We start from the raw sequence: 13,922 nt of genomic DNA, 5'->3' as shown, positions 1-13,922 counted from the left end.
GTTGGGGGGGCGGTTTTGTTGATTTGGTGGGGTGGGTGCCTCAGGTTTGCTTTTGGCAATTTAGTACTTCTACGGAGTACTCGGTTGATGTATACTCCGTTGGATGGTGGATACAGGTCAGTGGTTTCTGTTGTTGATAGTTTACATTTATTAAGAGAGAATGACCACAACGCCTTGCTCTGTTAGTTGTAACTACCAATCCACAGCCCAACCATTCTTATCTAGAAATTCCTCGCACGCTGCCTTCAATGCATAGTTTGGCCGGAGATCCGCCATTGTCATGGCTTCGCGTGTGATCGGATCGACCTTGGCCTGCTCAACGTACTTGATGATGCTGAGGCGGTCGAAGCTGGTCCCGGATAGTGTGATGACGGGATCATGCATGACTTCGAACGTGATTCCGTCGATAAGATAATCCGGTACAACCTACAGAGTACATCATTAGTACAACCTCCCTCAAATACACAATCACCCAACCTCAAAAGCAAAGAAAGAATGAAAATACTCACCCGTTCAACCATCCCCTCCGACCCCCCCGCAATCCCAAATACCTCTCTCACCTTCTTCCCCTTCTTCTTCCACTCCTCCCGAATCTCCCTCTCATCCTCCCCAAACCCAACCGTTCCAATCTCCCCCCGTTCCAACCGTCCCTTCAACTCCTCCAACCCCCTCTCCACCTCCCTCTCAATCAACCCCTCCACACTCGCCAAAGTCTCATCCAATTCCCGGATCCTCGCTGTCTCCTTGGCCGCCCAAACCGCCTGCTTCGCGCGCAGCACCGCCTTCGACAAATTTTCCGTCTGGCTATCCTTCGGCTTAATGTCCTTGGCCTTCAAACTCAGTCCATACGCCGTGACCGCGACTTCGTGCGCTTCTTGGGGTCGTTGCTGGCCCAGTAGTGCCTGCGCAAGGTACCAGGAGCTCTTGAGGCTGGAGGGGGAATGTGCGCCGTAGAGGGCGATGGCGGCGCGAGCGTCGTGTTCGGTTCCGGACCAGTTCTCAAGACGAATGCGTGTTAGGGCGCGGTTCGTGAAGAAGGTTGGTTCAGTGGAGTTCTTTTGGATCCTAGTGTTCATTGTTAGTTTGTGTAGATTGGTCCGGGCCTTGGGTGTGAGTGGGCGTGAAAGCGGGGACATGAATGTGCGTCGCTGTCGCCATCGCCATCGCCATCACGATCCCGATTACGATCACGATCCCGATCCCGATCACGATTGAGGTACCGGGAAGGTGAGGGGATGGAACTCACGCCTGCGAATACATCTCCTCTGCGCCATTGTAATCTCCCGCTTTGAAAAGCTCATTGCCCTTTTGCTTTAGTTCAAAGGACATGGTGATTTCTTGTGTGTGTGTGCGTGCGCGCACACTTGAATGGGGGTGTTTTCGTTTGAACACTGAACACTGCTAAAAGAAGGAAGGAAGAAGAAAGAAAGAAGGCCTCGGATGTCGGATAAGTGGATCACTGAGTTGGGTTGGTTGCCCCACTGTGAGCCACTGCTTTAGGTAGTTTTTAGTATTTGGTAGTAGTATTGATGGCTATCACAGGTAGTGTGCGGGACGGATATTCAATGTTAATGACTTTTTATTGTGTAGGTGCGGAAAGACGAGATACGAGGGCATTTGTGTGATTTGAGGTTGCATATGAGGCCAATGCAGCGATATGTTAAGCTGATGGGTGGATCGGGAGATGTTCGGGTACTATTGTGGAATTGCTTCGCAAGGCACAATGTACCTGGATCGAGAGCTGATAGCGGCCCTTCCAAGGGACGAACGTTCAGCCCATCTTGATAGAATCTGATATTGTTTGTGGTGTAGGTGGAGGTGTCGAAGGTGATCGATCCCCGCGGAATCGGGGATGAGTCAGCAAGGTGTTGTTCATGCTGATAAGTAGAGATAAGTAAGAACTACAGAGGAATGGTTTTGGTAAGGTATAGATTATAAGAGCAGATAGATGACTTTAAGTTCATCACTAGTCTAGTCTGATGGGCCGGCCATTCAGTCCGTACTCTCGTGGTATCGTTGTCTCGTCGATTATCCAAGGGAAGGCCCGGAGCCAGTCCGACCAGATCGCTTGCTCGAATGTGAATATAAAAATAACAAGTGTGCCGTTTGATGGGGCACTAGATTAAACCGTCCCCGCCAGCTCTCTCTCGTAGTCGGAGATTGCCTGCACTTTGGCTGCCGACGCGCTCTTCGGGTCGAACCGGTATGTCACCCACTCGTTGGCCAGCTTCTTGGCCAGCTCAATGCCAATCACCCGCTGTCCGAAACACAGCACCTGCGCATCGTTGCTGAGGATCGACCGCTCCACTGAGAACGAGTCGTGGGCTGTCACGGCGCGGATGCCGGGCACCTTGTTGGCGGAGATGGCGACGCCCAGGCCAGTGCCGCAGATGAAGAGGCCGCGGTCTGCCTTGCCCTCCTTGATGAGTTTGGCACCGGCGACGGCAGGGTGTGGGTAGGCTGTCTTGTCGGAGGTGGAGTTGACCCCCACGTCTAGGATGCACTCCACCAGTGGGTTCTTCTCGAGGGCCGCCTTGAGGGTCTCCTTGTAGGGCTGACCGGCCTCGTCGCAGGCCATGACGATGCGGAGGGGCTTGGGATCAGACATGGTGGGTCAAAGTGTTTGATGGTGTTGAGAGTAGAGAATAGCAGAGGATGCCAAGCTGCTTTTTTTTCAGAGATCAGGGAGTGATGGAACGGTGATGAAAGAGAGTTTGCAGTGGAATGCAGCCGGCCTTTATACATTTGTCCCCCCCGATCAGGAGGCCGTGCCTCGGACCCAAGGTTTGCTGGACGCGCATTCCAATGGCGCCGGAACAGAGATATTATCCCTCATCGTTTATCTTCATGCGCGAAGATAGTTGAACCCCACAGTAGAGGCGATCCAAAGAAGCCGGTTTTGGGCCCGGCCATGTTTGGGTCTGGCAGCTCCACCATGGCGTCATGAGGTTGCGAACATGTACAACCATCGTTCTTTGCTCTCTGGTCGGCGCAAAGTGTGCTGCGCCTGCAACTCTGTTGTGAGCCAATTACATCGGGGATTGATTATTACCCTCGGATGGATTAGGAGCTGGGCTTCTTACACGGTAGGTATCTACATAGTATCAAATATAGATAGTCGATCCGTCCCGATGATGTAAACCCGCCCTCTCTCTTTCCGTTCTGCTGCGTCTCAACCCATCGACGACTCCGGATTCCCCCTTCTTTCCTTCCCCCTTGCTGCTGTCTTAATTTTTTGATGGCCAGTCCGACCAAGCGAGTGGGGGCTGCACGCCGCGACGCTATCGTCGGTCGATTTGGCCTAGTTCGGAAGTATATACTGTATTGCGCGCTAGCATGCATTACTTTGGATTCTGGCCCAGTCCCTTGGTTTCTCTACGAGGCTCAAGCCGAGAAAATTCTGGGGTTTGGGTCACGGCAGGCTGCAAGAGATCCCGTGTATCAATGCGCTGGGGGTACTGTGTACAGCTATCGGAACCAGTAAACTGGCTCAAAGGAACCAGGGTGCCTAGCCGGGGAGGCATCCGGCAGCGTCGCGTTCCGAGTGCAGTTTGCGCCATTGACCCGTCCAAAACTTGAGCTCTCCAATTTCCAGATTGTCTCCTGCTCTGCCCGGTTTCTTCCTTCCACATCAACACACATCCACAACGCACCCCGAAACGTAAAATTCATTGCTGAACGGAAACCAGAGAAAGCCCCAACTGTCTGGGGTGATGGGGGATGTCCATTGATAGTCCAGGCTGGGCCTCAGACGGGGTCGCACTTGCCCCACCGTGCTCCCCCACCTGCCCGTGTCTGATAGGGCGTCGTTGAAGACGAGCTGTCAGAAGGCAGAACTAAACCCCGGTAATTTACCGTCTCGCAACCACTCGGATGCCCCGTTCTGGACTCCAGGGACGGCCTCATTTCCCGTCGATTCGGTATCTTTCCTTGCGGCCTCGGGGAGATAGCTGCTGGTCTCGTCTTGCACGCCGGCCAACAGCTGCCTGGATTTCTCGAGGGGATTCCCTCCTCTTTCAGAATCATCCCCTCTTGAATACTGCCAGTATCCCAGCCATACAGCGGCCCCTTCAATACCGCACTAGCCCGCGATTCCCCAGGTTCTCTCCAGCATTCGCAGTAGCCTCTGACATCAGCCGATCGTACCATCCCAACAACCTACGGGGTACTAAATGCTGCAGGCTAACCGGCGAGCCAACACCGCGTCAATGTCTCCTCCTTAGTTCCAATCACGGCTGCACTCTAGGCTCCAATGGAAGTGCCCACTGACGCAATGGCTACTACTTCCGTACTCGACTGATTGGCCTCCCCTCTTTTCTCCTCCTTGCTATTCTCGTCTGCCCACCGGCCGCCTCCTTCGATCCACCACCTCGCAGACCATCGATACTATTCTCAAGTGGGTGCTCACCAGCATAATTGAGGTTAGGCCCAAACACCGACCGCCATCCTAATACAACTAAATGTGGGACTCGTTGAGTGCTTCCTGATTGCTACGGAAAACAATTTCGAAGACCTCATTCCAAGTCCATCCCGCCAGACCAAGCCACACACACACACACACACACACACACACACACACACACAACATGGCATCCCAGCAAGCCTACCCCGTTCTCCCGAAGAACCTGCTCATCATCTCTCTGAAGATGTACTTTACACCTACTCGCACCCTCGACTACTGCCGTGCTCTTCTCGACCCCCAAAATGACATTGTCCGCCCGGAGAACCGCTCCAAGCTGCTACTGGCCCTCATTCCTGACTACCTGACCATATACCCTTGCGCAGAGATCATCAAGGCCTGGGAGTCCACTCTTCCGAAGGATGACAACCCCTCCTTACCGGCCCCATTCCTGCTCGGGGCTCAGGACTGCTTCTGGGAGCCCTTGGGCGCTTACACCGGCGAAGTCTCACCCCTGGCGCTCCGCTCCATGGGCGTCTCCATTGTCGAACTAGGCCATGCAGAACGCCGCGACATCTTCGGCGAGACAGACGAGCAAACCGGCCGTAAAGCCGCCGCCGCATGTGCCCAGGGCATGGTTCCGTTGGTCTGCATCGGGGAAATCACCGCTCCAGGCCCCGTGGCCTCACAGGCTATCGGCCAGGCCGTCAGCGAATGCGGGATCCAGATCCAGGCCGTCCTCAAGGCTATCCCCGCGGATGCGCCGGTCATTTTCGCCTACGAACCGGTGTGGGCAATTGGGAAGCCCGCGCCCGCGGGCGTGGATCACATCTCGGCAGTGGTGGAGGGCATCAAGGCGGTGATTGGCACCCGCGCGGGGGAGGTCCGGATCCTGTACGGGGGAAGTGCCGGACCCGGTCTGTGGGGCCCGGGCGGCCTGGGGAAGGCCATCGATGGCATGTTCCTGGGCCGGTTCGCGCACGAGGTCGAAGGGGTCCGCAAGGTAGTCAGGGAGGTCGAGGAGACATTGGCTTGAGCGGTTCGGATTCAGGTGCTCGGACGAAAGTACACCACTACTGCTAGACGTGGGGAATCTCATCACGCGGGATACAGAAATTTAGACATCCCCATTTCTATTGATTATACGGAGTATGCTCTGGTGATATCCACCCCGGGTATCCTATTCAGGCAACCCGAGCAGTATGATCGTTACATGGTGACACATTGACGATGGGCCTCGCCCCCGCTTCTCAAACAGGCAATGCCGGCTCGATCCATCAACCATCCAGGTGGATTCAGGATCCACGGGACTGACTGAGTCGGTGAACCGAGCCCCTTCTCGAAGGTCGCGAATCCCCACCAGCAAAATTCCATCTAGGCCCAGATCTGCCTACTTCAGTCCCGTGAGGTTGAAGAAAATTTCGGCGGGCTGCATGACCTGCACGTGTGACCCGGCGGCACCTGACCCGTCCGTTGGACGGACGGGCCCACTCCTCCCGGCCGATAGCATAGTTTAAATCTAATTTTATTTGGGGTGACTGGAAGTATATCATGACTGTTGGATTATGCATTGATACTGAGGGGGGTTTCAGGAGACTGAGAATAGTTATTAGAGTGTAGTCAATGGTCTTGTCTATTTAACCCCGTGGCTTGATCGGAGAGGGTAAAGAGGAGAGGACTCTGCCGATTACATGTGATCTGTACTCCGTATGAAGGGATGGTTTCCTACCATGGACTAAAACATGTTTGCCATGTTTCCCAGGCATCTGGTATGTTGTTACTCCAGTATCTATTGGAGCTACGATATTTTCCAACAACAACCAGTAGGCAGAGAATACCACCCAATAAAGATATCAATTAAGTTAACTAATAATCACCGATACTATCGACGCTAGGTAGGAATTCTTGCAGTTACACAAGTAGTTAACAACCTCTACCGAGGGGAATATAGCTACATACCACCCTTACTTATGTGAAGTCAACTCCTGACTCAATAGACTAACTGACTACTAATAAATCAATTGACTGCAGAATGAATATATGTAATCCAGTTATGAATGAATACTCTCCTATTTACAATATCCCATCTACGTCCTAATACTCCCTACACCATCAACCGGTCACTCCTTTTGGTTACTTACTTCATTTGGTGCTGACCTACTGCTGCTCCTTGCGCAGCTCATCCTTCACGCGGGTGACCGTGCCCATACCACCGTAGGTGATCGCCGTGTACATCATTGCGACGGATGCGCCCGCGTTCAACACTGCCTTGGCCTGCTGGCCGTTGGTGATGCCGCCGGAGGCGAAGATCACCTTCCGAGGAAGCACCTCCGATGCGCTGGGGGCTTCAACTGGGGGGAGGTTCTCCATGTCCGGCTCGGCCTTCGTTGCGGTGGCGGATGCTTCTTGTGCCTCGATCACCTTGGATGTGGTCGGGGCGGTGGCGTCCAGGAGGGACCGGTAGCGGGACACCAGGGAAACGGTGCGATCGAACAGCTGAGGACCAGAGTACCCGCCCGTCTCCTTCAGGGCTGTCTGCTCTTTCGAGGGGAGGGTGAAGCCCTTGGGCAGCGGGTCGGGACGGCGGTTCGTCGTGTTGCCGACAATCACACCGTCGACGCCAGAGCCCCAGACAGCGTCGCAGATACCGGAGACCTGCTCGTCGGAGTCCTCATCCGGGCTGACCTTGACCATGACGAATGGCTTGGTCTTCCGGTCGACGCTCTTGGCAGCGCCGACAACGGCCTTCAGGATTGCGGTGAGGGGTGCGGCGGCTTGGAGATCGCGAAGACCAGGGGTGTTAGGGCTGGAGACATTGACGACGAGGATGTCGGCATACTTGGCGAGACGGTCCACGCAGTACACGTAGTCCCGCTTGATGGCTTCAATATCCGAGTCGGGTGTCGCCTTGTTCTTGGCCACCTGAACGGCCAGGAGCTTTCCCTCGCGGAGACTGCCCGGGGGAACGCCGGCCTCGCCGTTCAGCACACGCTGTTCGGCGAGGTCATGCTCGCCAAAGCCATTGGCGTAGGCGAAATCGCGCACACGCTGCTCAAGAATGGCGGCCATGTGGTCAGCGCCCTTGGAATTGAGGCCGTAGCGGTTGATCATGGCATTCTGGGAGGGTAGGCGAAACACGCGCGGACGAGGGTTGCCCTCTTGAGGGAGGGGAGTCGTGCCGCCGACTTCAACGATGGCCGGGCCAATTTCGAAGAGGGGATCGGGGATTTCAGCGTGCTTGTCGAGACCGCCGGAGATACCCATGGGATTGGATAGGGTGTAGCCGAAGACCTATTCAGACTGAGTATGGGTGAGATATCGGTAAAAAGAATTGAGTGCTACCTCAGTCACGAGCGAGCCATCGCCATCCGGGTCGCCGCGCTCCCGCGGGTTCAGGCCGTACTTGTACAGCGTCTTCAGAATATCCACTCCGAAGTGATGCGCATCCTCCGCGTCGGGATAAAGCAGCCTGACCAAGGGAACGACACCGTAGCGGTGCACACTAGCTCTGGTATCCGTTCCGTATATGTAACTGACCAGGAGAGTGAGGGCGAGAGAGGTGCCGAGGATGGTCCGCTTGAGCTTACGTCCGGCCTTCTTGGGGGTCTCTTTCACTGTTTCCGTAACCTGTGCGGTGGTCTCCTTGGCTGCCTCTTTCGTCTGGGATGCCGCATCCGAGGAATAGCGGACTTGACGGAGGAGTGATTCCCTGTGGAGGATGGACGTCCGTTGAGTGGCACGGAGAGAGGGAAGAGCTGGAGCCCTGCGGCCTGCGGATCTCCAGGCGAGAGCAACTGCATGGGTAGCCATTGTGGGGTTGGTATGAATTCTAGTATATCGATTAGGGAGTATGGACAGCCTGGCACAGCAATTGATCTGCACAGTGGTTAGTGAAGCCGTCTCAAGCAGGTGATATAGTATAGAAAGGCCAATTGCTATTGGAGGTCCAAAGACAGTAGCGTGGGTTCAAGCCCCCTCCTATATGCTATGCCGAAGAACACCCGATCCTGGAGAATTGCAAACTCACCAGCCAAAGTCAATTAATTGCAGTTCAATCCACTGTAGTAGCAGAAAGCAGCCAAGGATGCCGCGAGTACACCTCCAGTCAAGCAGAAGGCTGCGGTGGATCGACGTCGGTGGCATTCCTCGTCCGGTTCTTTTGCGTCAACGTCCCGAGGCGGTCAAGGATTTATCCGGCAGAACCACTCGCGGGCGGTGTGAATCTAGTCAGTATTGAGTATACATGTGCAGGACTCGAGCTTCGTGCAGGATAATATGGGTTGACTAGGTATTTTATGGATGTACATGAATCGCCAATGGCAGCCTGCTTCTGAACATCCTGCAAGGAAAAAACCAAACTCTCGCTACGTAACTCCAAGTCATCATGCCACACAACGCCTTTTGCTGCCGCGACTCCAATACCAGCCAACCAGACTAACAACGCGGCTAGTAGCTCGGACTCCGCGCGGAGACAGCCATGCAAGGTGAACACCCAAAGAAGATCAGTATAATGAGACATGAAAGGGTATGTAAAGTGCAATGCACAAGAAAAGTACACTCGGGAAGATGAAGGAGCATGTCTGCCGCCGTCGTAGCCCCAATGTGATACATGGTGGACCGTGTCCATCACTCGTCACTCATATTGTCGACATCGTCGTTCGCGTCCTCCGGCGAAGCCTGACGGTCTGCACCGTGTTCACCTTCGTCGTCCTCCTTGGTGGCTTCGGGCTCCTCCTCCGGGGGTGGGGGCATCGTCTCAGCAAACTTCGGGTCAATGGCAGCCCGATGCAGAGAACGCTTGTAGACTTCGGCCTCATCAGGGTCGCGGACGACCACTTGGATTTGGTCAACCTGGTCCTCCTTGGTCTTCGGGCGTGTGGGCGCCAGACCCGCCTGGGCGATGGTCCTGGCTCTCTCAGGCTTGAGACGGGTCTTTCCGAGGATAGGATAGTAGTAGGCGGCCTTCTGTTTCGAGGCGAGGCCGCCTTGCTGACCCTCCTTCAATTCTGATGGGTCGAAAAGGGTCAACGCGACATCTTTTTGCTTCTGGTCGTTGCCCAAAGTCTGAGCGCTGGTCGCATACGTGCGGACACGGTCGAAACGATGGAACCTGGCGTTATCGGCTCCCTCATGCGTGTACAACTCTTCATTATCGCGCTCAGGGTTGGTGATGCGCAGACTTGCGGAAACATTCCTGGCTGCTTCTTTCTTCTCGGGCAGGAAGAGATCGTAATCCCATGGGATCGGGCCTGGGTCGGGGTACAGGTTGGGGTTAGTCTTATGCAAGGCGGCCTTTGTCGCGTGCTCTTGACAGATGCGTTCCTCTGGTGCCGACGGAAGCAAGACCGCAACATCCATGCGCTTGTCCCTTCTTCCGGAGACATCCTGTACCGGTGCTTTGTCGAATTTGAATTGAACGAAACCACCGGGATCCGGGAACCCTGCCAGATCGGGGAGGAGAGGGTAAATCCCAACGGGCTTCAACTTGGGGTTATCCGGGTGCACTGGATGGGCCCATGCATCATGCTCAAGCTTAGTAGGAGTGTGTCCTTTAATCTTGCTCGCCGTATCTTCACCGACATGTCTGCTGTGAGGATACGCGATATCGAAACCTTTCTGAAGGTACTTCTTGACGTAGGTGGGATCGTCTTGCGACTTGGTCTTGTCAAGGCCACGCTTAGAGCGGATGGGGGCGACCTTGGGGCTATCCGGCGCGCGAAGACCGGCGGAAATGTACTGCGTACGACGAAGGAAACTGACATTAGCATTCTTCGGTGCCGGGTTCTTCAGCTGCTCCGGTGTCATGAGCAGCGCCAGGTCAGCGGGGTCAATGGGTTCCGGATTCTCGGGAGCCATAATCGCTGCATTGCCAGACAAATTAGCCACCAATTCGACGGGGACCAAGCTAGCATTGGCTACGTACCACTCTCATCGCCCAGGTGAAGGCCCGGAATACCGACCAGGTCGATCGGCATACCACCTTCCGCATCGACATCGATATTCAGTTCCTCGCGGCGGGCCAGATTGGATGCAAAGCCCGGGGTGAGGAAACGATCCAAGCCTTCGTGTGGGATGTCGAGGAACTTCGGGGGCATATCCGGAGGCGGCAGGTCATTTCGATAGCGCAGAGACGCAATATACTCCTGGTGAAAGCCCCCAGAGGAGCTGCTGTCCTTGGACTTCGACATTTCTGCGTGAAGTACAGATAGCTGCAAGACTCTCGTTTCAGCGTCGTCAAGAGGAAGGCGGACTGTACAATGCGACCCGTATTAGTAGAGCTCCGACCTCGCTGCGACAGAAAGCTCATTGGAACTTACGTGGCTCTGGGAGAATAAGCGGCGGGATTGCAGACTCCGACACAAAAGACCCAACCGAGCCCTGGCAGCTACAATCAATCGGCTGAAGGACTGAGAGAAGCGATCACCCGGTCAGTGAGACCTGAAAAACGGCATGCACGATTGGAGGCGTCGGGATGCAGGGCAAACTCACTTGGGGTTGGCTGGGTCATTCTGCATATCCATACCGCCTGGCGGGTTGGGTTAGCATGAGGGTGCACAGACAAACGGACTAACAATCTTCCAGGCATGAAGTTGGAGCCGGAGAGGCTGGGGATGCTACAATCACAGGGCATAGTGTTATGTTGTTGTATGGTGCAGTGAATACATTTTAATCTCACAATTCACTGTCATTATTCATATGGCTGGTTGCCTGTCACTCTAGGCCGCAGGACATGCATGAAGAAAGCTAGCCAAAGATTCATAGAATTACAGAATAGTCACAACGAGTTCCCGGATCAACCAACACCATCTTTCAAGCGTAAAAATACCAAAAGAGATCGATAAAGACATCAGCATCAGTAGGCCCACATGCACTTGTACGCCATGAGCCTATGGCCCAGTCTGTCGTATTCCAGCTGCCCGATCCAGCTGTCATTCGTTCCGCTCAGCTTGCCAAAGACACTCGCGCCCTTCCAGACAACGACTTGCGGGTCGAGGTCTCTCGGGGGCGTGCCGATCATAATCTCCTTGGCGAAGGCCGGTCGAAGAACCTGTAGACGCTCCTCCAGGAATGAGTGGAACCCATTCACCAAGCTCCCGCCTCCAACAACCATGATACCGCCGAGGAAGTCGCGCATTTTACGCTCATCCGATCGAGCAGCCTGAGCGATGGAGGTCAAGATCGCATTATCCAACGGGTATACTGGCAGGATGTCGTCTCGTTCTTCAACCGTGGGCGCACGGGGTTGCGACGTGTGCTGGCCTTGTCCGCCCGGAACAGGGGTAGCAGCGCCGGCTAGAGGGGTGCCTACTGCCTCCGGAACAGGGGATCCGGCGACCGATGATCGAGAGGTGGCGTCGAGATCTTGCACGCGACTAAGAGCATTGAATTGCTGAGCCCGACTTGGTGTAGCCTGTACGTCCAGATGGTTCGATTGCATGTCGCCATTCACCTGACCGTTGGTGGACGGGGGAGCAATGCTAGACAGAATATGCAACTGTGCAGTCGAAGTTGGGTCGTTCGGCTGCCCATCGTAAATATCGACCGACCGGGCGATTAACTTCCGCCGCCCCTTGAGCTTCTGGGAGTGGTCGAAGATGGACGGCTGGAAGTAGCCCATTGGGGCGAGATGTACCTCGTCGTAAGCCTTGAAAGAGTACTTCCGGGTATCTTGGCCGGCGACACGAAGGTGGAAATCAAAAACCTGCACCGATACACTGGATTCATTCATGGTGCAAACGTTCTTCTTCAGTTCCTCTGCTAACAGGTAGTCATACCGGCGCCATAGGTTGATATCAGCGTAGGGAAAGTTATCGTAAAGCATCATCTTAACAAACGTCTCTGTCACGTCCAATCCACCGTATTTGAGATTCACACGTGAGTTCTCAATGCACATGCCTTCCTCGACACAGCATATCGAGGTCTTTTGGGCACCGATATCGACGACGCAAGCGGAGGTGAACCCGGCGCCAAATGTAGCGGCCAGACTCTCCTGGATGAAGCAGACGCGGGCAAAGGCAAACTCCCTCATGAGCAACTCAAGCACCTGAGTAACGTAGGATTTTTCGTAGATATCAGGGATAACAAAGACGCAGGAGTACTGGGGCCACTCCTTCTTGCTAGTAAGTCCCAGTTGAGTCTTGAAAGCGTCCTCCAGGATGAGGGAGATGTCAAGAAAGAGCAGTCGTTTGTTATTGTAGTCTCGCTCATTGCACCAACCATGTTTGATCGGCCAGTAAAGCTTGTAGCGAGGCTTTGAGGCATCGGGTATCCTCAAGGCCGCTTGTCCCACGATGTATTCGGGTGCTGGGTCTGGAATTTCTGTCCACTCAACGCGCATGGGGTCATTGTGCTCTGAGATAGTCTCTGGGACTGTCCTCCGGTTGAAATTGATCACCATTTCCTTGGAGTTTGGCAGAGTCCGACGCTTGTTCTGTCGCATATGGGATTTGAGGTCCGCCATCATCGTCGTATACTGTGAGGAAAACTGTGATAGGTCAGAATCTAGACTCTGATGTGGCTTAATTAGACCAAGAGCAGACCTCAGGACCGAACATCTTCTCTGGTTCCATATCCGAGCCATCGTCCATCTTTAACCGCTTGGGACAAGGCTCCTCCTCGTGCTCTTCCGATTCACTGGTAGCGGCCTTCCGAGCGATCACCATAGGCACAGTCTTGGGTAAGGCATCGCTAGCCAATCCGATCCGCAGGTTTTGACTGCCAATGTGGATGACAATAACCTTTGAGCCTAGCGTTTCCGCGGTACTCTCATCAGCATCCTCCATGTTGGTATCGCCGTCTTCCGCGTCCGCTTCGGGTAGTCCCAGGTCGTTGGCCTTTGCCATGGCTAGGGCACGATCACGGTCTTTGGCGGTTTTTGCCATCCGGTTTCGAGCTTCTTCGTTCTGTAGTCTGAATGCCAGGTACTGATCATCTCGCTTGAGATAGTCACTGTGATGGTAGGAGGGTCAGCGCTGGGACGAGGGCGCTATGGTGCAGTGAATAGCAAAACTGTCATTCATTGGGGGCCAAAATCCAGTGACATACGTGTAGTAGTTTTTCTGATTGATGGGAGGGATTTGCGGCCAGCTTGACAGTTCCATATTGTTATCGGTCCGCTCCAGGCCTACGCATGTGTGTCAGTATAGAGAAATATCGATCGATGGCCTGCTGATCTCGTACCCTCATCCCGAAGGAGAGCCTTTCCCGATTTCTTGCCGACCATGATGTGTTGCTAGACCGGCAATCGAATTGCTGGCAGGGGTGTGGTGAGAGAAAGTTGTCCGGCAAGATCGCAAGCGGATCGCGAAGGATGTCGGAAGGAGGTTCAGATCAGGAGCGCCCCATTCGCGGTGTTGCGCGTAGGGAAGGACGAGAGGAATGACTGGGCGGAAAGTGTTGTGGCCGGGGAAAGATAGGCGAGGCGGCCTGACGACAATGTATCGTGGCAGGCTGGAACAGCATCGGACAGCGTGAGCGGTAGTGAACCGCATCCCCAAACCATCCCATCCTTAGTTGATTCGAG

At 54.6% G+C, this 13,922-nt stretch overlaps 6 protein-coding genes across 6 annotated transcripts; 1 reads left to right on the top strand and 5 right to left on the bottom strand.

The window, feature by feature from the left end:
• Window positions 1–79: 79 nt before the first annotated feature.
• BO94DRAFT_109971 (putative U-box domain protein) lies at window positions 80–1,725 on the bottom strand. Its single transcript, XM_025605497.1, has 4 exons — window positions 1,247–1,725; window positions 783–1,065; window positions 510–650; window positions 80–426 (listed from the first exon to the last, which is right to left on the bottom strand). Exons 1-4 carry the CDS (start codon window positions 1,327–1,329, stop codon window positions 193–195), a joined length of 741 nt encoding a protein of 246 aa, XP_025466603.1. The 5' UTR covers window positions 1,330–1,725; the 3' UTR covers window positions 80–192.
• A 215-nt stretch (window positions 1,726–1,940) lies between these two features.
• BO94DRAFT_536271 (RpiB/LacA/LacB family sugar-phosphate isomerase) lies at window positions 1,941–3,040 on the bottom strand. Its single transcript, XM_025611976.1, has one exon. It carries the CDS (start codon window positions 2,606–2,608, stop codon window positions 2,123–2,125), a length of 486 nt encoding a protein of 161 aa, XP_025466602.1. The 5' UTR covers window positions 2,609–3,040; the 3' UTR covers window positions 1,941–2,122.
• A 1,300-nt stretch (window positions 3,041–4,340) lies between these two features.
• BO94DRAFT_109913 (triose-phosphate isomerase) lies at window positions 4,341–5,565 on the top strand. Its single transcript, XM_025605496.1, has 2 exons — window positions 4,341–4,421; window positions 4,478–5,565. The coding sequence occupies exon 2, from the start codon at window positions 4,587–4,589 to the stop codon at window positions 5,433–5,435; it is 849 nt and encodes a 282-aa protein (XP_025466601.1). The 5' UTR covers window positions 4,341–4,421; window positions 4,478–4,586; the 3' UTR covers window positions 5,436–5,565.
• Window positions 5,566–6,441: 876 nt separating this feature from the next.
• BO94DRAFT_536267 (dihydroorotate dehydrogenase 2) lies at window positions 6,442–8,514 on the bottom strand. The gene is made up of 3 exons (XM_025611975.1): window positions 8,427–8,514; window positions 7,742–8,275; window positions 6,442–7,690 (listed from the first exon to the last, which is right to left on the bottom strand). Exons 2-3 carry the CDS (start codon window positions 8,207–8,209, stop codon window positions 6,557–6,559), a joined length of 1,602 nt encoding a protein of 533 aa, XP_025466600.1. The 5' UTR covers window positions 8,210–8,275; window positions 8,427–8,514; the 3' UTR covers window positions 6,442–6,556.
• A 151-nt stretch (window positions 8,515–8,665) lies between these two features.
• BO94DRAFT_576048 (uncharacterized protein) lies at window positions 8,666–10,849 on the bottom strand. The gene is made up of 3 exons (XM_025615111.1): window positions 10,717–10,849; window positions 10,323–10,649; window positions 8,666–10,260 (listed from the first exon to the last, which is right to left on the bottom strand). The coding sequence occupies exons 2-3, from the start codon at window positions 10,585–10,587 to the stop codon at window positions 9,026–9,028; spliced, it is 1,500 nt and encodes a 499-aa protein (XP_025466599.1). The 5' UTR covers window positions 10,588–10,649; window positions 10,717–10,849; the 3' UTR covers window positions 8,666–9,025.
• A 222-nt stretch (window positions 10,850–11,071) lies between these two features.
• Window positions 11,072–13,870, bottom strand: BO94DRAFT_536265 (putative chromatin remodeling complex subunit (Arp8)). The gene is made up of 4 exons (XM_025611974.1): window positions 13,580–13,870; window positions 13,445–13,523; window positions 12,940–13,348; window positions 11,072–12,884 (listed from the first exon to the last, which is right to left on the bottom strand). Exons 1-4 carry the CDS (start codon window positions 13,620–13,622, stop codon window positions 11,253–11,255), a joined length of 2,163 nt encoding a protein of 720 aa, XP_025466598.1. The 5' UTR covers window positions 13,623–13,870; the 3' UTR covers window positions 11,072–11,252.
• Between the last annotated feature and the right edge of the window lie 52 nt (window positions 13,871–13,922).

This window comes from Aspergillus sclerotioniger (assembly GCF_003184525.1).
Source record: "Aspergillus sclerotioniger CBS 115572 chromosome Unknown BO94scaffold_17, whole genome shotgun sequence".
Taxonomy (NCBI): Eukaryota; Fungi; Ascomycota; class Eurotiomycetes; order Eurotiales; family Aspergillaceae; genus Aspergillus; species Aspergillus sclerotioniger.
Note: the sequence above shows the minus strand (reverse complement) of the source record. Positions and strands in the feature narration are given on the sequence as shown.